Source organism: Myodes glareolus, chromosome 10 (genome assembly GCF_982192425.1).
Source record: "Myodes glareolus chromosome 10, mMyoGla1.1, whole genome shotgun sequence".
In the NCBI taxonomy this organism is placed as follows: domain Eukaryota; kingdom Metazoa; phylum Chordata; class Mammalia; order Rodentia; family Cricetidae; genus Myodes; species Myodes glareolus.
The window spans coordinates 53,639,528-53,665,742 of record NC_142035.1 but is presented as its reverse complement, the minus strand read 5'-3'; the positions used below and the strand labels follow the sequence as shown (position 1 = coordinate 53,665,742).

The 26,215-nt window shown below is 39.4% G+C and overlaps 1 protein-coding gene across 4 annotated transcripts in view; it reads right to left on the bottom strand.

The window, feature by feature from the left end:
- The window catches only part of Myef2 (myelin expression factor 2), a 36,279-nt gene extending 22,714 nt beyond the window's left edge, over positions 1-13,565 (bottom strand). For all 4 annotated transcript variants that reach the window (XM_085696411.2, XM_085696414.2, XM_085696412.2 and 1 more), the window contains exons 1-6: positions 13,353-13,565; positions 7,009-7,217; positions 5,758-5,810; positions 4,366-4,373; positions 4,173-4,266; positions 558-749 (exon numbers count right to left, since the gene is read on the bottom strand). In XM_085696411.2, coding sequence (XP_085552537.1) covers positions 558-749; positions 4,173-4,266; positions 4,366-4,373; positions 5,758-5,810; positions 7,009-7,217; positions 13,353-13,486 — 690 coding nt within the window. In that variant the 5' untranslated portion in view covers positions 13,487-13,565. The remainder of the gene's footprint in view (positions 1-557; positions 750-4,172; positions 4,267-4,365; positions 4,374-5,757; positions 5,811-7,008; positions 7,218-13,352) is intronic.
- Between the last annotated feature and the right edge of the window lie 12,650 nt (positions 13,566-26,215).

Below are 26,215 nucleotides of genomic sequence, written 5' to 3'. Positions count from 1 at the left end.
ACTAAGGAAAATTTGCGTTTTGGAAAACATTGTCCATTTCACTAACTTTCAAGAGCATACAACAAATGGCAAACCAGCTGGGCGGTGGTGGCGCACGCCTTTAATCCCAGCACTCGGGAGGCAGAGGCAGGCGAATCCCTGTGAGTTCGAGGCCAGCCTGGTCTACAAGAGCTAGTTCCAGGACAGGCACCAAAAACTACAGAGAAACCCTGTCTCGAAAAATCAAAAAAAAAAAAACAAATGGCAAACCAACTTAAAACACCAAGACTACAAGAACAAAATTAAACTATGAAGATGAACAAAAACACATAACTGACTTTAAAAAGTTAAATATCTAAGAATGCCACAGTTCTGTCTTAAAATGTTAAGCAACTACTTAATATTTTAAGTCTAACCTCAGACTACTTACATAATTTAGGTTAGAGTTTAGAATGGTTATGTCTTTATTTACTTAAGCTAAAAATAAACAGAATGACCTACAAACCAATCAGCATACATCTCACAAAATAGTATCATGATGAGAGTTAAGTATCGGAACAACAAAAGCTTAAACTTACATTAGCAACAAAAATTGTGGAACCAAGTCTACCAGCCTGCAAATTGCTGATAACCTCAGGAGGAATGTTTGGATTATTGAGAATGGAAGGTGGCAAATTCACCAACCCAGATCCCACATCAGAGGTATGTGATCCTTGAAATGATGTTCCTGTTCGCTGCAGTGCCCGGCGAGCATTTTCTCCATCAGGATCCTACAATGCACACTAAATGTTAATTGCTAGCAAATACATCAGTGAATATATATAATTCAAATGGTTTAAACTCAACAACAGCTAACCCATCTGGACCAAAGTACAGACATCTTTGAGGACTAAGGTTTTGCTTAATCGGTACCCCCCCCACCCCCGTCCAGGAAGTGGATCCCATAAAAAACCTGTGGATAGACAAAAGATTCTAGACTCAAAAGCTGGGAGTTTCAAGTACTTTTTTCCAGTCACTGAGGCCACATAGAAACCTGAGATTAGTTTTGTTTTGTCCTTATACTGATGCACACACAAAGGCCCTTAACTTAGAGAGGAGCAGAACACTTACTGTGCCTCTTTGCACAATAGAGCAAACGTGAACTCTCACCACTAGATAGTCAAAATAATGTCAGATTCAGACTAATTCACAGCCTCTCACTAGCAGATCATACTACTGTAAACTCAGGAAGACAGAGATAGAGGAAGGTTTACTATCACCGGTTAACATCACTCCTGAACAAAACACAATAATCCATTTTATAATAGTTTCCTCAACAATGAAAAGGACCCGTGACAGGAAAAGGGGAGAGGGAACAGAAGGCCAAGTATCCAAGTAAAGAATTATAGCGAATATTTTTAGGTTCATTCACTTTTAGAAGAAATATCTTTTATTAAAACAAAAGGCAAGTACAAATGTATTTCGCCCACTCATTCCACTAAGTAGAAGGCCAACAACAAAACTCACCATGTTAAGTCTACATGAAATTAAGGACTATCATTTGCATGTAAATTATTATGCCAAAAATTCTACTTTCTCATTCATGAACTCACAGCACTTGTGCTTGCCTGCATAAGATCAGGCCAACCAACATTCTAACATGGAAGGAAGTGAGCAGAACATGCATTCCTATCTCTCTGCTGCCTTCAAATCCCCACAATGATGGGCCACACTTCAAGCTGAGAGCCAAAATAAACTCTCCTAAGTTGATTTTAGTCGAGTATTTTGTTACAGTGACAGAAAAGAAATTAAGACAGCCATAAATGTTTCAGGTTTGAGAAGTGAAAAACTTGTACAAAAAAAAAATTGAGAATGGTTACCTACACAGGAGGATTAAAAAAGAGAGAAAGCTCCTTCAACTATTAGAGCACAGATTGTTTGTATTAACAGGTGGTACGTTTGTTTTGTCACACATAAGTAAGCACTATATACATTACACACACATAAACAAATCGCATTATGATCTTACTTAGTTTTTATTCCTCTTTTCTCCTTGCTGTCCAGCCTGCCAATCATTAACTGTTAATGCTATTAGTGGATCTACTAATAATACATGTACAACTCCTACTGATCTTCATGCAACTGGATAGAATGCTAAAGAATGCTGCAAATACCCCTTCATTAGATAACCATGTAAGCAGTCCTCAGTAGTTTTATCAGTCACTAGTTTGTCAATCAGGTATTCCCAGGAAAATGACTACTTTTACTGAACATTAGCTGAAGAGTTAAATAAACCCTTCATTACTTAGTAAAGTTAAATTTGACCTTTTTTTTTTAACCTTCTAAAATAGTTAAAAATAGAGGCATCCTACGACTTCATTCTAGGGTTTCCACAACAGATCTAGGTTCTACACTATGCTTAAGGAATACAATCACATGACCTAAACCTTTAACACCCAGTCAATTTTGTCAATTAAAAATAGAAAGATACTATAAACACAGCATGCTTAATGTCTATAGTGTCTCTATGGAGCATTTATAATATTCATTTCCTTTAAAGAGAAGCAGGATCATAAAATAGCAAATTATGATCATTAAATTATTAGAGGATTATAAATTGTGACAAATTATTTAGGATGCCAGCACATTTCTAAAATGTTAGGCCTGGCTTATTCATAAAAGCAGCAAATAAATGACTAGTCAAAGCACAAAGCTTAAAACACTCCCTACCAAATCCTAGCTCTCCGTCAGTTTTTTTTTTTTTATAATTATAATCCCAGGATCAAACAGGATTCAAGGAATTTGGAAGTTAATTCCAGTAAAGAATACAGGACACACAAATATTTTGGTATCAAGCCATTCAAGCTATCATCACACCAAAGAACAAGATCTCAACAATCACTAACAGGAATAATTTTTACAGCTTACATTTACAATATTGTTAGACTACTTTAAGCATGGTGCTAACAGCTTTACATAACATCACAAGTATAGTAATTAGAAAACACTGGTTAACACCTTGAGTCTTTACAACACTTCCAGAGATATTCGAATATTTCTCCTATCTCAGTGACAAGGAAACTTAACAAAGGTTAAGTGAATTGTTGTGCCTGGGTCACCTGGCTGTTCTAGTGACAGACAATGAGTTATAACCTACTTATCACACTTCATCTTCATACAATTCCCATAGGTACTATTGGTGGTGGTATAATAAGCACTAAAGACTAGAGAAGAGAGGTCATATGCCCTGTCACGTGGCAAGAAAAGAATAAACTGGAACTCAAAATCACTGTTCTCCTGTTGGATGCCAGTCAACGAATGAACAGAATCAGTAGCACAACATTTCAAATACTCAAAATAACATTACCTTTCCTTCCTTCCTTCTTTTTTCTTTCAGTTTTTCAAGACACATATCTCTGTGTAACCCTGGTTGTCCTGAAACTCACTCTGTAGACCAGGCTAGCCTCAAACTCACAGAGATCTGCCTGTCTCTGCCTACCAAGTGCTAAGATTAAAGGTGTGCACCCCATCGTGAGGCTGCCTATTTCTTTCGATACAGATTTAGCAAGGATATGTGTGCAAATGCATCTATGTTCAAACTATTATGGTGAAATTAACAACATAAAATAAAAGAACTCATGAAATTGAGGGTTATTCAAGCTAATTATTACCAAGATCAATGAATCCTATAAGTGGTATTATGTAAAGTACCTTCTGGTCATTTTTCAATCCATTCATACTACTACAAGAAAATTCCCATTATAGATTATTCTAAATCCTAGACTCTATATGCTAATCTTATAGAATCTAAATTAATTTTATTAAAGATGAACACCAATCTTATTCAAATCCACAAGCTTATGTATTATCAAGCAACCAGTAATCAATTATAATACCTATTGAATTTTCAAATTAAACAAGAGTCTAAAACTAAAAATGTTTATAGAAAATAAAGTCTTCATCTTAAGTTTATCATCTTTAAATTATGGGGGCCTCTATTTAGCTGTGACACAAAATTAACTAAATATAAAGAATAACTCTTATTAGGGGTACTAGCAAATTATCTATAAGCGAAATTATCACTAGCTACAATTCTTTAATAAGACTCTATCCTTAAAAGACGAGTTGCCAGAACTAAATGAGAAAAAAAATGAAAAGTGAAAGGAAGCATGTTCATATAATATTTAAATTCCAAATACAAAAAAATAACTCACCTCTTTAATATTCAGAGGTCTTCCACTAAGGTCATATTTGTTCATAGTTTCTAGTGCTTTCTTTACAAATTCTTCATCTTTGAATTCAACCACACTTAATAGGAAAAAATATATAAGAAATGCTTATGTACAAAGATTTCTTATTCTAATCAAAAGATTAATTTGACTTAAGATACTTCAAAAAAAGTCTTACCCACAACCCTATATCCAGTAGATTGTCAATATATGCAAAAGAAAAAAGAACATTTTAGGTCAGTAATTGAAGTTATTGGAAGACTCTAATATTTAAATCATCACATGTAATCAAGAACACATTTTCTTTTCTTTTTACACCTCCAGAATGTAACAGGCAAGTGACCATGCATTTTCTATAAATTTTTAAATCCATCTAATATGTTACAAGCTTGGAGTACACTTCTACTTTCAAGTGACTCTTTAAAATTAAAACTAGTACCACTGTACAAATTCAATCAACAGTAAATAAAGGAAGAAACTGGAGGCTCCAATATACATGTTCTTACACATGAGTATTTCAAAAAGATGCAATGCATACAATATGTATTGAAATCTAATTAAAATACCAAATAAACATGATTTTTTTTTAATGTGCATGGATGTTTTGCCTGCATGTAGGGCTATACACAATATATGGGTCTAGTGCCAAGAGAGGCTGGATGAGGATGTCAAATACCCTGGAACTTGAGTTTCAGATGGTTGTGAGCTGCCATGTGGTGTTAAAAATTGGGCCCAGGTCCCCTGGAAGAGCAGCCAGTACTCTTAAATGATGAGCCATCTCTCCAGCCCCCATGAATTTTATGTTAAATAAAGTTATCTATTAGATTAAAACTGGCTGCACACAATTGAGGAGCATCTAGTTGGAAGCATGTAAAACAAATTACCCATGCTAAGGGAATGTACAAAATCATTCTTTAAAAACAACTCCTGTGATTACTATTCAAAGTGCCATTTGAATGTGATGACAAAGTTTGTATCTCTCATGTACCCAATCATTTTATGAACATGATGAGACGCTAGAAGAGTTTTCCATTATAGTCTTCCATATGCACATGCTGCTAAATCAAAATCTATCATCAGCCTTCTAGGTCAACTTAATCATAGACATCATTCCTAACAATTGGTCAGAGCACTGCCTCTTGAAAGGTCCTAAAGGCTACCAAATTAAGCTTTTCAAAAAAAGTTTCAAAATTATATTCAAAATTAACACCTTTAAGCCACAGGCCTCTCATAAAACTCTTGGAAATATTATCAATTCAGTGACTTTTAAAATATCCCTGAAGACATCAAAATACAACAAAAAAAAACTATATTAAAGTTTTATTAGCTAAGAAAAGCATACCTTAAAGCGTAAGAAAAATGAATACCCTTTATGAATATTTGCAAAACCCATCATCCCTTTCAGGAAGCTGGTTTAGTTGGCATGTCAGACTTGCTAGTATAAAAACCTCAAATCTTAAAGTAAAACAAAATGAAACTTAAGTTTCCAAAAGTCTGATAGAGTATTATACAAAAGTAAACTGCTGAGGAACTTTTAAGCCTCGAGCAGATTGTGGCCCATAGCACTTACCCTTGATTTTCCTTCCGCATCCTTAAAGAGCTCCACGTATGTAACCTCACCAACTACATAAGACATACAAAAGGAAGATACCAAGAAACAATACATTTAAACACCAGTATCTTGCTTTACTGCACACCTGTGCACAACTCTACAGAAAAGCACCTATTATTCACCAGCAATCAGGACCAAATCAACGTACCTCCTATCAATAGCTATAGAAATTTTACTAATTTTCAGAAATTACATCATCCACATTCTCTAAAAAAGCTAACAACCATATTAACCCAATTCATACGGCAGATCATATTTGGCCAGCATGATATGGTTGGTGAACAAATGCACATATACATACAAATGACCCCTCAGCCTGTCATATTAACAACATTAGCACTTTTCAAATAGCTTTGGTCAGCCTACACACAACAGCTGTTTTAAGGTGACTTCCTACCTGAATGTCTTCAATCATGTTTGCCATCAGTAAACTAAATTTACAAGTCATGCTTCACAGCAAGCCACACACTTCTAAATAAAGTCAGTGAATAAAACCAGTCAAATAGTTGTCACCTTACAACAGATACACCAATGCAATTAAAAAAATTATTAGAGAAGATCACCCTCAAAGCCAAGTACATAGTTTGCAGGACTGTTGAACCTCAATTTTTCAAGAGATAACAGAACTAACTTTTACAAGATCAAGTATTGAAATTATTTTCCCCCAAAACCAAGCATGTGCATAAGATGAAGGTTTTCAGGTTATCCTGAAAACAAAACTGCAGCAGCAGTAACACAAATTTAGTACAGAACTGCAAAGACAGCATCATGGCAGTCGTGACAATGCAAGCAAAATGAATTCCACAGCCAGATTCCAGACTCCACCAAAAACATCTTTGGGGGAAAAAAAGAATCGACCTTATTATACATACATTAACAAGCGAGATGCATTACTTAACTAATGCAACAGTCCTTTAAAATCTATAAAAACTTCAACTAGACAAAGCAATCACTTTAACAAAATTCTTGGTGGCATGCAGATGCTGGCTTCACTATCCACTAAAATGGCAAAAAGAAAAATACTTCATTTATCCATACTTCCTTGTAACGAAATTGCCAAGTGGAAGAAAAAGAAAAGATTAATTCACATGTCAAGAAAGAAAAGTCTTTTTTTCTGAGTCTGTGTGGCTAAGAGGAATAAAAAGTTTGCTGATCTCCGCCCCCTCCTAGATGACGATTACAACAGTAAGTTACTGCAGAAATCGTTACCTTTTTCTCTCATCAGGTCTTTAATAGCCTGCCATTTCATGTCATAGGGGATGTTGCTAATAAACACTCGGTTCCGATTTGGACCTTTCTTTTCTCCAGTACCCGAATTCTTATCTTTTGAATAGGGATGAAATCGATTGGCCTTCTTATTTCCCGTCGACTTTTCTTTTAAATCAGATTTTTCTTCTTTCACTGATTCATCATTCTCCCTGTGAATTATAAGACAAATAAAAGCATCTTCAACTGAACTTCTAAGAACAGAGCTCTTCAATCACTCCCATCTGTGGCTTCACAAATCTCTCACTTAAGCTAGAAGCTGGAGGTCAACCTGGGAGCCCCATGCTGTTCAAGCATATCAATTTTTCAGTTAACAGTTGGCAATTTTCTTCTCTGTTAATAGTTGTAAGCATCCCCAAACCCAGTTTTCCCAGCATGCTATTCAATAAATATTATTAGACCCTAAAGCAGAGGCATGTGAGTTATCTCGACATCACATTTAGAGAAGAATTAATTTTGGGCTTCATTCAACTCTAAAACCCAATTTGGGCCATCAAAGAGAGCACTTGAGCAGAAATCTGATGACCTGAGTTCAAAACCAGAACCCATGTTAAAGATGGAAGGAGAGAATTGACTATACTAATCTTTCCTCTGATGTCAATATGTTCACACGTCACACACATACATCATATATACAAACACTCCCACTCACACAAATGTGCAAAATGATAAAAAAAATTGGTATTTTAACTAAATTAAAATTTAAAAACTAGCTCCTACTTGATGCATGGTGATACTTATAATTCTAGCACTCAGGGATACAGAAACAGAAAGATTACCACAAGTTTCAAGACAGTCTGGTCTATACAATAAGTTCTAAGCTAGCCAGCCAAACCAGAGCTATATAGTCAAGATTCTGCACCCCTCTCCCCAAAAGAAAATAAATGAATAAACAAACTAAAATGATTATCTGAAAATTTGTATTACTTACAGATTAGTAAATTTTCCCTAGAATTTTCTCCTTCCTGTAAAACCATAATCAAAATACAGTCACCTGTATCTACCTATTTAATACATGCACACACTCATATTCACTACATGTCAAGTTTTATTTATTCCCTACTTTGATAAACAGAAAATTTAAAAGGTATCCTAATAACTTCATGTTGAACATAGGCTAGGACACTTGATAGAATTATCTCTTTTACTAGTAATGCTATTTATAATGCAAGGATAGAGTTGAGGAGGGGAAGATAATTAAACACATCATGAGGCAGAATCTACCAATTTTTTAAATGTGGCTAATTGGGAAAAATTAATTTATAAGACTTTTCTTGCAAAGCAAGTTTTATGATGTCACATACCAACATAGGAATAGATAAGATAGGGTATACATATAAAGCGATTCTTGCAGATAAAAATCTGGATTAAATTTAAAATGCAATTTATATTTTTAAAGCAATATGCAAGTACAAGTATGCAAGTGCATAGGCACGCCTGTGAGCAAGTGTATGGAGAACAGAGGACAGCCTCAGGAATATCATTCTTGTCTTTGAAATAATGTCTGTCTTTGGACTGGCGCTCACCAAATTGGCTAAAATGGCTAGACAGGGAGATGCAGGCATCCTCCTGTCTCCTTCTCCCCAGTACTAAAATTACAAGGACACACTTCCATGCCCAGAACTTTCATATGACACTGGAGCTCACACTTAGGTTTTCACTGAACACACTTTTTCAACTGGGTTAGCTCCCCAAGCCTTGAAAGCAATCATATTACACAAACAACAGTAGATTTAACTCATGGATTACTTTAGTCAATCTAAGGTAACTTCATCAACAAAATCATTTTAAGGCAATTTTTATAAGCTTTAATGTGACAAAATCTCTAAGAATAATGAGCAAGAAAACAGATTTTTAAAAACTTAATGGTTTATCCTAACAACAAGTCAAATATCATAATCTAGGCTATGAAGTCTAAGGTGAGCAATTTTAGAAAGCTATAAACAAACTTCTTACAGCATTAATATGGGAATTTTACTTCTTAAAACACCACTCTCCTGAAGGGTAACAATACTGCCATAAATAAAGTGCATAAGGCCTATGAGAATAAAACCTATATCCTTTGGTATCCACACTGTATCTAGCATGGTGACTGACTAGGATTTGTGCTGGATAAATTGTGATTTTCTATTATCAGTTAAGGACCCACACTCTGGAGATTGGGAAGATGGCTCATGGCTTAGTCAGTCAAGTCTTGCTATGCAAAACTGAGTGCCAAGGTTTGGCTCTCCCGACCCACATAAGAAGCTGGACATGCATGGAAATGCACATCTGTAACTCCACAGTTGGGGGTGGAGACAGGTGGATTCCTGAACCTCACTGCCCAGCCAGGCTAGCCAAATCAGTGAGCTTTAGGCACAGTGAGAAACCTCTCAGAAAGTACACACGTATATGCACGCACACACCCAAACTCATTGAAAATGGTGATACATGACTATAATACTCAAGAGGCAGAAGCAAAAGGAATGCCAAGAGCTGAGGACCAGTCTAGACTATGAAGCCCAACCTAGCCAGGACCTGATCTCGAAAACAAGGAGAGAAATGCTCAAACAATCAAGAAAGAAACATTAGTACCAAACTTGCTTCACCACCTATGCATATTTTGACAGGGACATTTCTCTATCAATCTTATTCTTTCATAAAAATGGCAAGACCTGAAAGGGGTCTTCTCACTGTTCAATTCTAGAATGCATCTGTGTGTGAACAGAGTGGCATTTCTGAGAATAGAAGCAAGCAGCCAAAATGTACAAGGCCTCTTCTCTGGTTCCTAGCTACAGTAGACATAACAAACCTTTCTTTTTAATTCCGCTGAAGAACTATCTGCATAATAATGAGTTTCCACTGAATTCACTGCATGTTTCCAGTCTGGGGTCAGGTAAGACGATATCTAGCCTTTTGAGAAGTACCTTTACAGGCTGCTTTTATCCTTAATGAAATCAAAAATTGCACAGAATTCTGAAGTACTAAGTTTCTCCCTTATTCACCTCGCTGAAGGTTATGTGACTGTGATAACCATTTGCTCTTGGTCATTCATTGAAAAAAAAAATGTATTATTAAGGAATTTTTTGTTTACTTAAAGGATAACCAGGGAGCAACTAAAAGTTTCTCAAGAAACCAGAAACCAAACTATCAAATAACCGACCTAGTAATCCCACTTTTTTAATATAAACAAAGGAAATAAAATCATCTCACCATTCTGAACTCATACTGTATCACTCACAGTAACTTAAGATATGGAACTGAACTAAAAGTCTGCTAAACCATTAATTAATGGTTAAAGAAAAGTGTAAGAATGTATATATTCTGGATGTATACATATAGACACACACACACACACACACACACACACGGGGGGGGGGGGGAGGGAGGGAGAGAGAGAGAGAGATCCAGTCTTTAGAAGGAAAGCCTGGAGGACCATATGCTAAGTGAAGTAAGTCAGACACAGAAAACCAAATACTGCATGATAACTAAATCAGAGTACAACGATCATTACCAGAAGTATAAGACGTCTGCCTAAGAAAATAAAGTCCCAGTTACCAAATGAGTTCTAGAGCCAATATGTAGTACAATAACTGTAGTTAATAATGACTAACATTATTAACACATTGTACACACTGTGACACTAGAAAAATCAGAGAATACATCATAAATATTTGCAACACTTTTATATTAATTTAGCTCAGTTATAATAATCATATAATATTTAGAGCAAATCAAAACATGCTATTTATCTTCAATATACACAATTTTTATTTTCCAATTATAATTCAGCAAAGCTGAGGGACAAATATCACAGTTGTGATTTTCACTCATGATAAAACTGATGCTTTATTAGTAAACACTCACACTGCCCCAATGCTGGATATTTTTAAATAGCACAACAGAAATACATTTATAATTACACAAAACTAATGAAGAGTCACAATACAATTGCTGCTTTTCTTCCAACTTACTTAATTTTGGAAGGGAACAAGTATCTTTAACTCCTGTCTAAAGAACAAGCCAACGAAATCTTTTATTTGAGTTTCATGATCCCAAAAGTTCTCCCTGTATGTCTTCAACAGATACTCACTGGACCTTTATTTAACATTTAAGGCCTCAAGGTACAACAATGAAAAAGACTATGGATTAATTTAAATACAATCCTGATGACAGCAGCACTTAGTTCACTTCTAAGCAGCGCATGCTGTAAAGCGGCATCTGGTCATCACAATTATTTTAATGAATTGTTATCATTAAAAGCATGGCAATCAGCCCAAGGTTTAGGGTTGTCTATGGTTCTCAGTAGATGGACATTAAGATTTAAGGCCCTACTTTTTCACTGTGAGTATCTCATGATGGCCCATCAGATAGCAATAAATCCTTCAGGAGCACACTGGTCTCTACTCAACATTGGGAAGATAAGGAAAGAATGAATTAGAAAATGGAAACATTCTGTATTTACTGTTGGCACCCCACCCCCCATATTTTGTCTCTTGAAATTAGAAAATGGTTCTTTCCCACCTTTTCCCATCCTGCAATACAACTGCTGTTGGCGCTATATTTTCAGATCTAATAGACGTTTAGAGACCAGCTTCACAAGTACCAGCATCATAGGATTCAAAAATTATCCTCTTCCAGAGAAAAGGGGTGGCACTCCCATGTTTAAGACAGAAATTAATGATACACACCTGCCACCCCTGAGCCCCACTCCGCCCCACAGATAAAGTTCATATGGCAGTGTTTACATGCAACTTAAAACACAGGATCACACAATCTCTAAGCTCTTTGTTACTTACGCTTACTTTCCATACAGATACAATATGGAGGTATTTTTAAATCATCACTAAATCTATGGAAACAGAATCCAAAAACATGCAGGCTGACTGTATTGGTAGTTATCCCAATGTTTTCTTTTTTCTATTTTTAATGGCAAGTCCACGAAGGTCCAGGATCCAGTAGCTCTAAGCCTCACTTGCGCTGACTTCTAGATGGTGGAGGATGCACATGTTCCACCCAGGAACAAACTGCACTGAGTTCTAATCTTGGATACCTACTCAACCCAGTTCTGCTCTGAAAATGCTGCCTGTCCAGATGTCACCAGGAGGGTAGGGAAGCTGAAGTCCCCAGTTAAGGTCTAGCCAACTCAAAGGTAACACAATGGATTCTAAATAATGGCACATTAGTAAGATGCCTATCCACATACAACATTTCAAAAATGAATATACGCTTCAGCAAACACCAACCACTGCACTTCCAAAGTTCAGGATGGGCCCCAGGGAAGTGGGATAATTCCTCTTAAATACACTGTCAGTGGTTAAGAGAAACTATTCAATGATGTCATCCAAAGAGCAAGACTGTCATAATGATGCTGAGGAGAGCTACCCCATCTAATTTGCAATCAATTCAATTCAGTGCATTCCAAGAAACCGGTCCAAAGGGTACCATCACTACCGCAAGTATTTCCACACAAAAAGGCCAGACGTTCCTCATACGCGCATGAGTTCACTATTTTCTATCGAGGCAGAACTGAGAGGTGCAGGGTGTTTTCACTACATTAGTGACATATTTAACTTCAATTTCATAGAACGGGACATAGAAAATGCTTGCCTTCACATCACCCCACGTGACAAGGCGAGGCAAAAGCAATATGCCTCTATCCTACCGCCGTATTTATAGATTAACGCCAACTGAATTCTCTATAGTGACAGATAACAGATCCGACCTTAAAGTCGAGGGTTTTCTTCTAAGAACACTGTATTTTGTGGGTTGGGGGGTGTCATTTTGTGGCCTAGCGCCTGCCTAGCATACACGAGGCCCAGGGTTCCGTTCCAGCTCTGTCAAATACACTTATATTCTAGTAATTTAATTGTACCACCTTATGCTGCATTATAGTAAAATGAAGGCCACCATACACAGAGTTTGTGGGTTTTTTTTTTTTTAAAAAAAAAAAAAGCCTGCACAGACAACAAACATCACTGGGTGAGTGGAAGAGACCGAGTCCCCCTTTTAAAGAGCGCCAATCAAGGGGAACACAATGGGTTCGGTGAAATCTAACACTTCAGACACCACCACGGCACACGCGGCCCCCAGCGGGGCTCGGAACCGGGCCGGGAGGGGAAAGGTCCGATGATGTCATCCCTAGGTCCTCCCCCGAGATGAGGCTAACCTCGGGCCTTTAAAGCGGACCGTTTTCCACGCGCCGGAGGCCGGGGCCGCCCGCGCCGCACCTGCTCCCGCACCGGGGCCGCCCGCGCCTCCCGCCCCCCCGCCCGCCGGCCCTCCCGCCCGCCCGGGGGAGACAATACATTTTAACGCCGTTGGCGCTGCTGCGCGGCGGCTTCTCGGGCTCGGCGGGGTGTGGGTCTCGCCGCGGCTCGGTCGGCTGCTGCTGCGGACCGTCGTCACCCGCGGCCGCCTCGGGCTTGTCGGCATCGGCCATCCCGCCGCGGGCTCCGCCTCGGCCGCGCTGAGGGCTCCGAGCGCTACAATGGCGGCGGCCGGCGGAGCGGTAACGGATCGCGATTTGAAAAGGCCCCGAGCGCTCGGCGGCCGGGATCTCGCGAGAGGAGCGGACGAGGCCCCGCGACTTGGGGAGCGAGCGGGGGCGGGGCTCCTGCGCGGCCACCTGCGGAGAACGCGCCAGCAGCCAAGGGGCGCGGGCGTAGGGGTCCTCCGGGGGAGGGGCGATTGGATACAGGAAGTACGCCAGCGTCGTCTCTGGAGAGGGATGCTCGACGTCGCCACCGTGCCCCAGAGTCACTCGGGGACCTTCAGTCCGGTGAATCCGTGACTGGTGGCCGCACCGGTTGACTACTTTCTCTGAGGTCTGAAGAACTCTGTAGACCTTAGCAATCAGCTAGGAAGTTGAAGTTTCTAAATTCTCGAGGCAGCAGCCATGTGGACAATCTGTAATTTTCTTAAGAACTGTTGTACAAGGGGCCCGGAGGGAGAGCCCCGCAGTTAGGATAACGGGCTGCTCTTGCAGAGGACCCAGGTTCGGTTCCCAGCACCCACATGGAGGAGCGCCAACTCCCTCTTCTGACCCCACAGGCACTAGGCCTGCACTTGGTGCACATAAATAGATGCAAGCAAAACACACGTGGAATAAAAGTAAATATTTATCAAATAAAGCCGGGCGGTGGTGGTGCACGCCTTTAATCCCATCACCCGGGAGGTAGAAGCAGGTAGGTCTCTGTGAGTTCAAGGTCAGCCTGCTCTACAGAGCGAGTTCACGCCAGTTGACGCTGTGACCCTGTAAAACCCTATCTCGAAACAAAGAATTTTACAAGATTAGCTACAAATATACATTCTGGGTTTTGGTTATAGATTTTTTTCCCTTATGAAAAACACAAATTTAACTTCAGTACTATAATTGGACTTCACACTAAAATGGTCTTTTTCTGCTGAAAAATGCAAAGACCTCTTCAAACGTTTCTTTCCGTTAAAAAGTGAGTGGCATACTGCAAGCGTCTTTTATAAGTGAGGTGATCTTTAAAATGCTGCCTTTAGGGCACTGTCCACATAGTGTCCTAACACAGCAGGTGCTACTGCACTCTCTAGGTTTGTGTCTCTCTCCAGTCAACCCTGGGGGCTAGTGTTTGCAGTTAAGATAGGTACTGGGTTGGAATCAGGCCGGGACAGTCGGAGTTGGAGCCCATCTCTACTCTTTCTGCTTCAACTCCTTGGGTAAGTCTCCTCGCTTCTCAACCTCCCTCGCAGGGAGGATAGCGATACCTCCCTTGCAGGGTAAGGATTTAAAGAAAACGTTCACAGAGGAGCCAAGTGCTAAAGTATTCTGGTCTCTATATCTTAAGACTCCCATGGTGTTTCAGTCAAGGAGAAGCCAGATGGTTTTTCCCTTAAATAGTTGGTAAATTGCAATACCTTTCCAGGTATTCATCATCCTGTTATTCTTTTGCTATCTTTGAATTTCACCAAGAAATTCAATCTGGCAGTCCCTGGTGTAGTAGATTCTTGCAAGATCTTTTTCTCATTTCAATACTTTTTAAGAGTTCTTCGTGGCCAAAGCATAATCAGTACATAAAAGGTACCGGAGGAATACTAGAGCCCTGCTAGAGGAAGACATTGGTAAATACCAGTAATGGGAGCTCTGACTGAGATAAAGGCATAATTTAATTAAACACACACATGTGAGACTTGCCCATGCTGCATTTTATGCCAATATAAATATTCCATTGAAAGTTCTATCTTAATGATTGCGCTTTCGAGGGCCGGGGTTTAAATTTTGTGCCTAAGACAAATGGTTCCCTGCCTACACTTTAGTCCTGATCTTGATGACTGCATAAAGGGCAGAGGGTGATGTCAACATGAAGGGCTCCTGGAAGAGACAGGTCGTGGAAGGCTGGTTCAGTGGAGCTGTTCCCATGCAGAGGAGAAACTGCCCTGTACCCGGACCGTTCTTTCACCCACACTGCTGCCATCATATTTAACTGTCTCGAAGTCTACAACAGATGGAGTGAAATTTCTCTACTCCCCTCACTGGGATTTTTTTTTTTTAGTGTATGTATGCACATTAAAAAACACGTAGGTAACAAATGTTCAAGTTTCTTCCCTCGGTTCTTACTGCAAAATTGTTATCCCTCACAACTGCACAAAGCATATTTCTAGAGGTTTGACTAGGAATGAGCCCCTTTTGCTCGTGTATTTGAACACTCAGACCCCAGTTGGTTGTGCTGTTTGGGGAGACTTAGGGGATGTAGCCCTGTTGGAGGAGGTATGTCATTAGGGGTGGACTTTGAGAGTTTAAAGACTCATGCTATTCCCAGTTCCCTCTCTCTGCTTCCTGCAAGATATAAGTTCTCAGCTTGCTGCTCCAACTGCCTGCCTGCCTCCTGTCCTGCCTCCCCGACACGATATGGCTCTTCTGCCTCTGGAACTGTAAAACCAGATAAACTCTCCCTTCTGTAAGTTGCCTTGGCCTTGGTATTTTATCACAGCAATAGAAAAGAAACGAATATATTCCTGGAATAAAGTCACAGGGACACTTGGTTTTCCTTCTCAAAAATTGGAATGTGTGGGCTGGAGAGATGGCTCAGTGGTTAAGAGCATTGCCTGCTCTTCCAAAGGTCCTGAGTTCAATTCCCAGCAACCGCATGGTGGCTCACAACCATCTGTAATGAGGTCTGGTGCCCTCTTCTGGCCTGCAGGCATACACACAGACAGAATATTGTATGCATAATAAATCAATAAATAAATATTATAAAAAAATTGGAATGTGTATTTACAAACATGTATGAGAGAGGGAAGCCTTCTTGCATATTAGAAATGGAACACCAAAATCCAGTCTTTTCTGTCAATAGCTTAATATGCCTTATCATTTGTCATCAGCTGATAGCAATGAGGGGAAATAATTGCTTCCTAAGCAAGATGGGCTTTGTTAATGAAGAAAATGAAGTAAACTGATATATCCTAGAGATGCTACACTAGCCTCATAGTCATAATTCCAGGCTCCACTTCCTCACTTTGTGGCCACCCTAGTGTGAGATTTTGATCCTTAAAGAGGCTCCATGACCCTAGGCTATTGCTGGCAATTTGGGCATCTTCTCTGCATCTTGGGTCAGAAGTCGTTCTCAGTAGAAGGAAACATCCTGTTGAGAAGTCTCATTCACTTCCAGAGATGGACCAAAACCGCATCCAGGAATCACTGAGCTGTGGAGGGGATGTGAAATAGGCGAGTGCCTCGTTGCCAAGGGGATTCTGTTACCAAAGAGTGGGGGGGGGGGATGAAATGGAATGACAACTAGGATACCATCAGTCTTTTTCTCTGTAAGAATTAAAATACAAAGGCCAGACCAGGCATAGAGGGGCACACCTATAGTCCCAACACCAAGGAGGTAGAGACAGGAACATCTAGGATTCTGGATCATTCTCAGCTATGTAGTAAATTTAAGCCAGCCTAGGCTACTTGAGTGTGCTGGTGTATTTTTGTCAGCCTGACACAAACTAGAGTCACCTGGGAAGAGGAAACCTCTGTTGAGGCATTGTCTCCATCAGACTGGCCTGTCCAAATGACTGAAACATTTCATGCATTAATGATTGATTTGAAGGGACTGGGCCACTGTGGGTGGTACCACACCTGGGCAGGTGATACTGGGTTGTATAAGAAAGCAGGCTGAGCAAGCAATAGGGAATAAGTCAGTAAGCCGTGTTCATCCACGGCCTCTGCATCAGTTCCTGCCTTCAGGTTGGTGCCTTGAGCTCCTGCACTGACACCCCTCCGTGATGTAAACCAAGTTGCCTGGTGTTTTATCACAGAGACAGAGAAGCAAACTAGGGCATGGAGACCTTGTCTCAGGGGGAAAATAGAGAGAAGAAAGATCATACCATGATCACACACACACACATGCACACACACAATCAGCAAAACAGAACATATGACAAATTAAATGGTTGAATTTGGATGCACTAAGCATCTAAACTAAGTGTTTATAGATCTAAGAATATATCTCAGTGGGAGAGTGCTTGTCTAACAGAGTTCAATCCAGAGTACTGTACCCTGTTCTGTTTTGCAGTTCGTCGTATGATGGAAATACAGAGGCTTCTCACTAAATAATAGAAAGAAACATTTGAACCACTTTCTAATGCCTTAGCTTTCGTCACCTTTACCTCAGTGTCACCTAGGAAGTCCACCCAAAGGCAGATTAGAGCGAGTTCTGGAGAGGCCTGCCCACTTTCCTTTGCACAGGAAGAGACACTCCCTTTCCCTAACACGTGGGAGAATGGGGCTTCCTCCATCCCAAGTCGTGGATATTAAATGGTAATATTTTAACCATTTTGTCTGGCACCCTCACTCTAAGAGCACCAAGAGATGGCTACCTCTCATTGTTGTGGCCTTTAATTTAAATATTTATATTTTTACAGCATTGTTCTCAATTTTTAATTATGACATTTAGAAGAGAAAATAATACTCCTTAGGATGATGATTTGCGAGGTTCAATCCATACGCTGCTCTGAATATTTGGAAATAATCATTAGAAGCTGATAGAGAAGATAGCTAACAAAACCAGCCATCCTCTTTCTATCTGCTGATAGTAAATGCATTGGCAATGATAATTACCAGAAGTCCATGCTTCCTCCTCTGTTTGCAGCTACATGTACCTTAGAGGGTATATTTCTGGTCAGTAAAATCTAAGAGAAACATTGACTGGCCCCTGGAGGAGAGTCTTAGAGGAAAGTCATTTAACAAGGACCATGGTCCCTCCGACCTCTTTTGTCTTCCCTCATCATTGGCTTAGAAAAGAGAAATGACGTTTACTGCAACGACTACTTTGTAGGACCCAGAAAGTGACCTCATAACTGGAAACTAAGGATGAGGAGCAGGATAAAAGAATCAGGATGAGACTGTGAAGCAACGTTAACTACCCTAGCATCCTAACTCCCGTCTTGCTTTCTACAAGGACTAAAAAATGCTTACCCTGATTAAACTGCTGCTTCTCGGCATCTTCCCATTACGCACAACTGAACTTGATCGTATTGAGAATAGCTTTCGATGGGAAGGACTGATTTGCTTAATAACTTCTATATGATGGTTTAAAATGGTTTTCTGATGACACCACTCACATGTGTTCTTGACCTGTTCTTTGCTTTATCCAATAGAATACTGCAAGTTCCCTGTCTTATGTCCATTCTCTGCTCTCCTTACCGAATAGAAGCAGCTTTGCTTCGAGTGACAACGGGCCCAGGTAAATGATGCGCATGCGCACATGACACGGCTCCATCTACTGAGTTGTGAGGCGTAGTATTCAAGGGATTCTGAAAGTGCCTAATTTCCTGACAAGTTCTTTGTTTTTCTTCCTCCCTGTGTGGTCGGAAAGTTGGGCGTGCATATATATGGTAACCATGATTCAACAAACTAAGGGCAGATCGACTTGCGAACAGCTGCAGAGGAAGAAGATAAAGACTTGAAACTCTGCTGACGTCAGGGAACCCCTATATAAGACTTTGACTGTCCATAACCAGGCTTGATGTTTTCTGAAGGAGATTAGCTCCATCGCAGCCCTTTCAACAGACGCATTCATTACTGACAGGTACTTATCAATGCAGTTGGTCGGAAGCAATGATCTTACAGTAGTTTACAAATGTGACTTATCTTGTGGTACTGCATTACAGAGGAGTAGGTTGAATTTATTTCATGTCAATGTATTTCAAGTCACAAGCCATTTAGATATGTTAAAATATATGAAACTGTATAATGTGAATAAAAACAAACTTGATAGCATGTATTCCCATTCTTTTCATATCTGCTTCAGGTATCAGAGGGGAAAAAGCAAAGCTTGTCATAGGAGGAAGGCCCTCATTCTGGGCCCTATATGCTTTCACAAGAACTAGCTGGGCTGGGAGAGCGGAAGTTGAGGAGTTATTGCTAGAGTTTGAAAAATTAGAACGGTAAGGAATGGAGAGGACTCAGCAGCATTAGCCCTTGTGGACTGTGAAAGTCTGAAGACTCCTAACGCCCAGCAACACCCTGTCTGCCCTTTGCTATGACCACTAAGTTACGTGCAGCAGCTGCTGGGTCAAATGGCTTCTCCTCTCCCCTCTCACAAAGTTGCAACAATGTTGCTCATTGGCAGAATTTATACTGGAATACACCTAGAGAGAGATTTTTGGCAATGGTGAATAGTCAAGAGTCCTATGTAGTACAATTTCCACTTAGCACAGTTTCTGATATATAAATACACACACACACACACACACACACACACACACACAAAGGCATTTACAAACATAAGGGTAGTTGGTAACATAATCAAAGCATGAAAGCTAAAATGAGTTTATGATATTTTTAGACTTCACAAATTTGACTAAGAACAAAAATAATGATGAGAAGATAAGGGATGACTGATGTATGAAAAGCTCATACAAAGATAAGGAAAAATTATGAAATGGGAATTTTCAAGATAGCCGAGGAGAAAGGGGAATGCATGAATGTGACCTGGGCATCAGACCGATAGCCTCAGAATATACCTCATTTGGCCCAGTAACTGGACTTAGAATTCAGTTATTTTTTTTTAACTTGGTAGTCAAAGTTATCAAAACATAACATCCTGGAGGAAAAAACAACAATTTTCCTCAATCTGTTGACATCCCCATTTGTCAGTTACGTATCCACTGACTGACACTATAGACTCATATACTGTTAACAGAGAAAAGGATGGATTTTTGAAATAATTTCAGTCAGTTCCTGTTATCCATGGTTCAAAATTTGCAGAGACTGTGTTGAAAGTAACATATTATTCTATTGAACAATAGGTATAGAAAAGAGCTTGAATTATGGTTTAAATGAAACTGTTTAGAAGCATGTGGAGAGTAAAATTAAAACCAATTGAATCAAGCTTCATTTTAATCCTCACTTGGAGCTGAAACATTGGGTGCATCTATCTTTGCCGGAAAAAAAAAAATTCCAGCGAAATGTAATGTTGTCGGTGAGTCTCATCAACTAGGCCAGCCTTAGGCCGTTATCCACACTGGAGCATCATCCGCTCATTTCATGTGAGTCCACCCGGATAATTCCTTCACTGTTGACAAAGTCCTGCACAGTCATTTTCCAAACCAGTCGTTCCATTACCAAACTCTCCCCTCCCATTTCAGCACTGGCTACTCCAGAGATCCCAGATGATAAAATGACCTGGGGGGAGGAGGTTAAGGAGAAAAGAAAGGAAGGAAGCGAACAGAGTAATAAACAACAACACAAACCCACAGAACTTTGAAGTTCTCAGTACTGAGCTGAGAAACTTGAGATGAGCGCCTGCTCCATTTATTCGGCGCGGAAGCTTTTTATTGGTCCTCTTGAATTACACTGGGATGATAGGAATGAACCTCTAGAAAGCACAGGATGTGCCTACATGGGGAGCAGAATATCTGCAATTGTGTCCTTTTGTTTGGAGAAGTAGCAGATATCGCTTACTAAAATTTCCAAAACATCCAAACCCTCACTCCACACAGATGAAAATAACTGGTGGCGTTTGCAAAGTTGAAAGTGACATTCAAGCTTGATAGGAAAATATTTTTAAAATCAGTCAACTTCAAAACACAAATGATTGTCTAAATACTTTCTAAAAATCACAAGGTTATTAAAATTTTAAATGTAAAAAATAAATCGAATAAAGTAACTCTACCCAAATTAGTCTGTATGTTTCTTCAGCATATTGATTTTTGTTACTCAATGTTTGCGTTAACTGTGCTAGGTAATAAAAAGAATCACATTTGAAGACTCTACCTATTTCAGTCATCAACCAGAAAATGTGGATTCTGCAGAGAAGAAGAAAGCAGCATCTTGGCTCTACTGTGACTCCAGGAAGTCATCCCAATATAAAAACCCTGGGTGCAAAAATTACCAGTGAAGCGGCTCCAGGTAGGCAAGACCTCCCTGGGAAGAACCCTTGACTGATTCAGTAGAAGAAGGTCTTGCTTTCTTTTTCATTGCAATGCGGTCTTGCTAGACTACATTCTGAGTGAGGCTGTCCTCTGTGCTTGCGAATTCCTATAAGTTATCACATCTTCATACAAGGTAGAAATGAACACTTCCCAGGTCTGGGGAGTTGGCTTGGTTGCAAAGTTGAATTATGATGTGAATGGGAAGACCTGAATTTGAATCCTCGGCATACATGCAAAAGCAGGGGGTGATAGTACATGTCTGTAGCCCCAGTGCTGAGGAGGGGGAGTCAGGACGATCCCTGAAGCTCATTGACCAGTCAGCCTAGCTGGGTCTGAGTGCCAGGTTCAATAAGAGACTTTGTCTCAGGGTCTCAAATAATTAATAATAATAATAATAATAATAACAATATAGAGAGTAATGAAGACATTAATAGTACACACACACACACACACAGAGAGAGAGAGAGAGAGAGAGAGAGAGAGAGAGAGAGAGAGATTAATGCTTCTGATCTCTAACTTAATTAAAAGACTTTGTTGTAAAGGACAATATTTAGAGTATAGAAAAGAAACAGAATACACTGTGCTTTAAGGTTAAGCTAATTGGTAATTATAAAATTGAAACTCTTTTCTGCCAACTTAACATTTTAATATTTAGCATTATTTGTCATATCCAGAACCTGGAAACAACATAAATGCCCCTCAACCCGGAGAATGGATAAGGAAAATGTGATACATTCACACAATGGAGTACTACACAGCACAGAAAAATAATGACATCTTGAAATTTGCAGGCAAATGGATGGAGCTAGAAAACATATTGAATGAGGTAACCCAGACCCAGAAAGGCAATTATCATATGTACTCACTCAGAAGTGGCTTTTAAACATAAAGCAAAGAAAACCAGCCTACAAATCACAATCCCAGACAACAATGAGGATCCTAAGAGAGACATACATAGATCTAATCTACATGGGAAGTAGAAAAAAACAAGAGCTCCTGAGTAAATTGGGAGCATGAGAGAACTGAATGGGAGGGGAGAGGAAGGGAGGGGAACAGAGAAAAATGCGTAGCTCAATAAAATAAATTAAAAAGCATTTTAATGTTTAAGATTATAATTTAGATTTTTATTCCAATAATAATTAGGTTATATAGTTTCCTATCTTTCAGTATCCTGCTAAAATAAATTATATAAATACGTACATAAACCTGCCATATACATTCACCTAACAATCATTATTTTGGCTGTGAGTAAATGACTTTATTTCTCCACTTCTGATTTTATGACACTAATTTTACAGGTGACCATAATCTGAATTTTTTTTAAAAATAATTTAAAAAACAATACAAAAATAAATAACTAAATAGAGAAAAGAAACAATTTTTTTAAAAAAATATATGAGGTGAAAATTTTTAGTTATTAATTTGACTCTGGTCTCTTTGGGAAGTAAAAGAAGCAATAAACACAACCAGTCACACAGTCTTCACAATATATGAGAAAAAAAACACAGCTCCTGCTCTGGTTTGATTTAAATGAGGAGTGGGTGTGAGTGTTCCATTTGCATTTCAAGAAGTACTTCTTGGGAAATTTCCAAGCTTTCTAAACTGCACAGCATCTTAAAGATAAAGTAGTAGGCTATGTGTTGACTAACTACAAATGCACACACACACACACACACACATATATAAAATCAACATTGTATGTATGTCAACTAATATCTAATAACAACTCTATAAAGAATCAAGCAGTTTGTGTAAACTAGGAATCCTTCCAATAGAGTATTTGCAGATAAAGTCAAATGTAGCACCAAAGCATGTTAAAGGTGATTTTGTCAGGAGTTGTACAATGTCAATCACAACTTGGCTTCTATTCTGGAAACAGATCATAGTCCCTGAAAGTATAGGTGACTCTCATTACTTCAGAAAGCCATTAATGAGTTTCATTTCTTTTGTTGTGCAAGGACATGAAGGGCACATGTTCACTGCAGTTGCGTTAATTTACCAGTTCTTTTGCAAAAAAAAAAAGAATAAAACACAAGTAGTATATTAATTTCTATAGAAGTATAACTCTGTAAAAGTTTTGCACTGCTTTACAATAACAAATCTTCTCAAGGACAGATAACAAATCTAATTTATTTTGGATCCCAGCAAAGAAAGTGGAACAGAATGGATTTCTAATCACACGCTCCTGAACGGGCCACTTTTTAGACTTCTGAGAGCATCTTCTTCCAGCTAGCTTGAAAAGATCAAGGTCATGTGCCAACTAACACCAAAGAACTTAATTTGCAATTAAAGCTTTCCTTTGGCATCAGTTCGAAAACATCAACTGGAAGGATTGTATTAAATGATGTATGATTTTTTAAAAATAGAAAACCAGGGAGTTGAAGAGATGGCTTAGCAGCCAAGAGTATTTTTTCCCTGCGTAGGACCTGGGCTTGATTTCAGCACCCACATGACAGTTTACAACCACCCATAATTCCAACTCCAGGGGATCCGATGCCCTCTTTCAACCTCTGTGGGCCCCAGGCATGCATGATGCAAATTCATACATGTTGGCAGAACACTCATACACATAAAATAAGTCTTTTTTTTTTTTTTTAAAAAAAAAAAAGGCAGACAATCCCCCAGAGCAACCTTCAAAACCTATGCATGGACTTGTGACATCAACGGTCAAACAAAAACACTCTCCTGGTCTTCTATACAGAGTGAGAATTAAATGTGTAACATCCAAGTGCTTTTAAAGATTTATTTTTATTTATTTATGTGGTCTCTCTCTCTCTCTCTCCCTCTCTCGATGTGTGTATGTGTGTGTGTGTGTGTGCGTGCGTGTGTGTGTGTGTGTGTGTGCGCGCGCGCGCTTGTGCGCGTGCCACCTGCATGTGGGTGACTACAGAGGCAAAACTAAGATATCAGAGTCCCTGGAGCTGGAGTTACAGGTGGTTGTTAGAGCTGCAGTACACACTTTAGCTGATGAATCATCTCCTTAACCCTAGCATACTGGTATTTAACATAGGGCTTCATGGGCATTTACCCTAGAACTATATTTAAAGTCGTAAAATAAGAATTAAAAAATCTCTAGCTATGATAATCATTACTGAAATGAAGTTTGACTCTAAATCAGATTCATGTCACTTGGCTCTGACCCTTTAAGCCAGGCTTTTAAAAGAAATGATTGTGTTTAAGAGCCCCTGAGAACACTGAGGAAATACAGAGTGGGCTGGCAGGATGGTTTAGTGCTTAAAGGTACTTGCTCCCAAACCTTACTACCTAAGTGCAATCTCCAGGACTCACATCATAGAGAAGAGAACTGACTCCTCCAAGTTGTCTGCTGACCTCTAAATACGTACCATAGGACATTTGTCCCCACTACACACACACACAAGAGGAGGGATGTCAAACATAGCCTGGGTTCATATGCCACAAAAATTAGAATAAGATTAATTAACTTCACAAATATTTTATTAATGGTCTACAAACAAAATGATACAAGAATAATTTCTCGGCTTATTTAAATAGGTTAGTTTTTTTTTTTACAATAACTTCTTCTTTAAGATTTATTTTTATTTTTAATTCTGTGTAATATGCACTCATGTATATCATGTGTGTACTTATGTACATGTATATAAAGGAATTCTGATTCCCTGAAACTGGGGTTACAGTTGACTGTGAACTGTCATGTGCATGTTGGGAACCAAACTGGGGTCCTCTGGAAGAGCAGTGTCTTAGGAAGTTTTCTTTTGCTGTGATAAAACACCATGACCAAGGCAAGGCACAAAGAAAAGAATTCCTGTTGGGCTTCTAGTTCCAGAGGGTTAGAGTCCATGGCCATCATGGCAGGCGCATGGCAATGGGCAGGTGGGCATGGCAGCACTGGAGAAGTTACTGAGAACTCACATCTTTTAAAACACAACTTTCTTCTTATTCATTCTTGGTGTCTTTCACATCGTGCATCTCCATTCCATTCATTTCCCCATCCCTTTGCATTTTCCCTCTGCTCTTGCACCCCCCAAAATAAAATAAAATAAAATTTAAGAGAAAAATAAAGAAGGAAAGGAAAAAACAAAAAGAAAAAATTAATCTCATCATGGAAGCTGTAGTGTGACACAGTGAGACATGCAATGAAGCCTTTTATCCATATATCTTTCCTTGCAAGTGTTCACTGCAAAGAGTCATTGGTCTGGTTCAAGGCCTCGGGTGTCTGCTACACTATCAATGCTGGGCTCTCACTGGGACTCCTCTTGCTTATCCTGGTGTTGTCCTATGTCATGGCGATCCTGCAGCTTTGGGTCTGTAGGACCTGCCCTTTATGTGCTTCAACAGATTGCAGATTGGGTGGATGTTGGAGTGGGCCAAGTCACAATCCTGACTCTGTGCCTGGGTAGTTGTAGAGTTAGTCAGACAGCCAGAGAGCTCAAATCTTGATCCACAAGTATGAGACCAAAAGATAGAGACACTGGGAATTGAAAGAGTATTTTGAAATCTCAAAGCTAACCCTCAGTGACACAACCCCTCCTACAAGGCCACCTCATTATCCTTCCCAAAACAGTTAGAGCAACTGAAGGCCATGTATTCAAATACATGAGCCTATGGGGAACATTCTCATTCAAGCCATCACAACCAGCAAGGGCTCTTGATCACTGAGTTATCTTTCCAGCCAGTAAAATAATCTTGCTGTGAGATAATGTTCTTGTAAACGGTAGAGATTCGTCATTCATATTGGTTTAATAAAGCACTAGTTGGCCAGTAGCCAGGCAGGAAGTATTGGCAGGGCAATCAG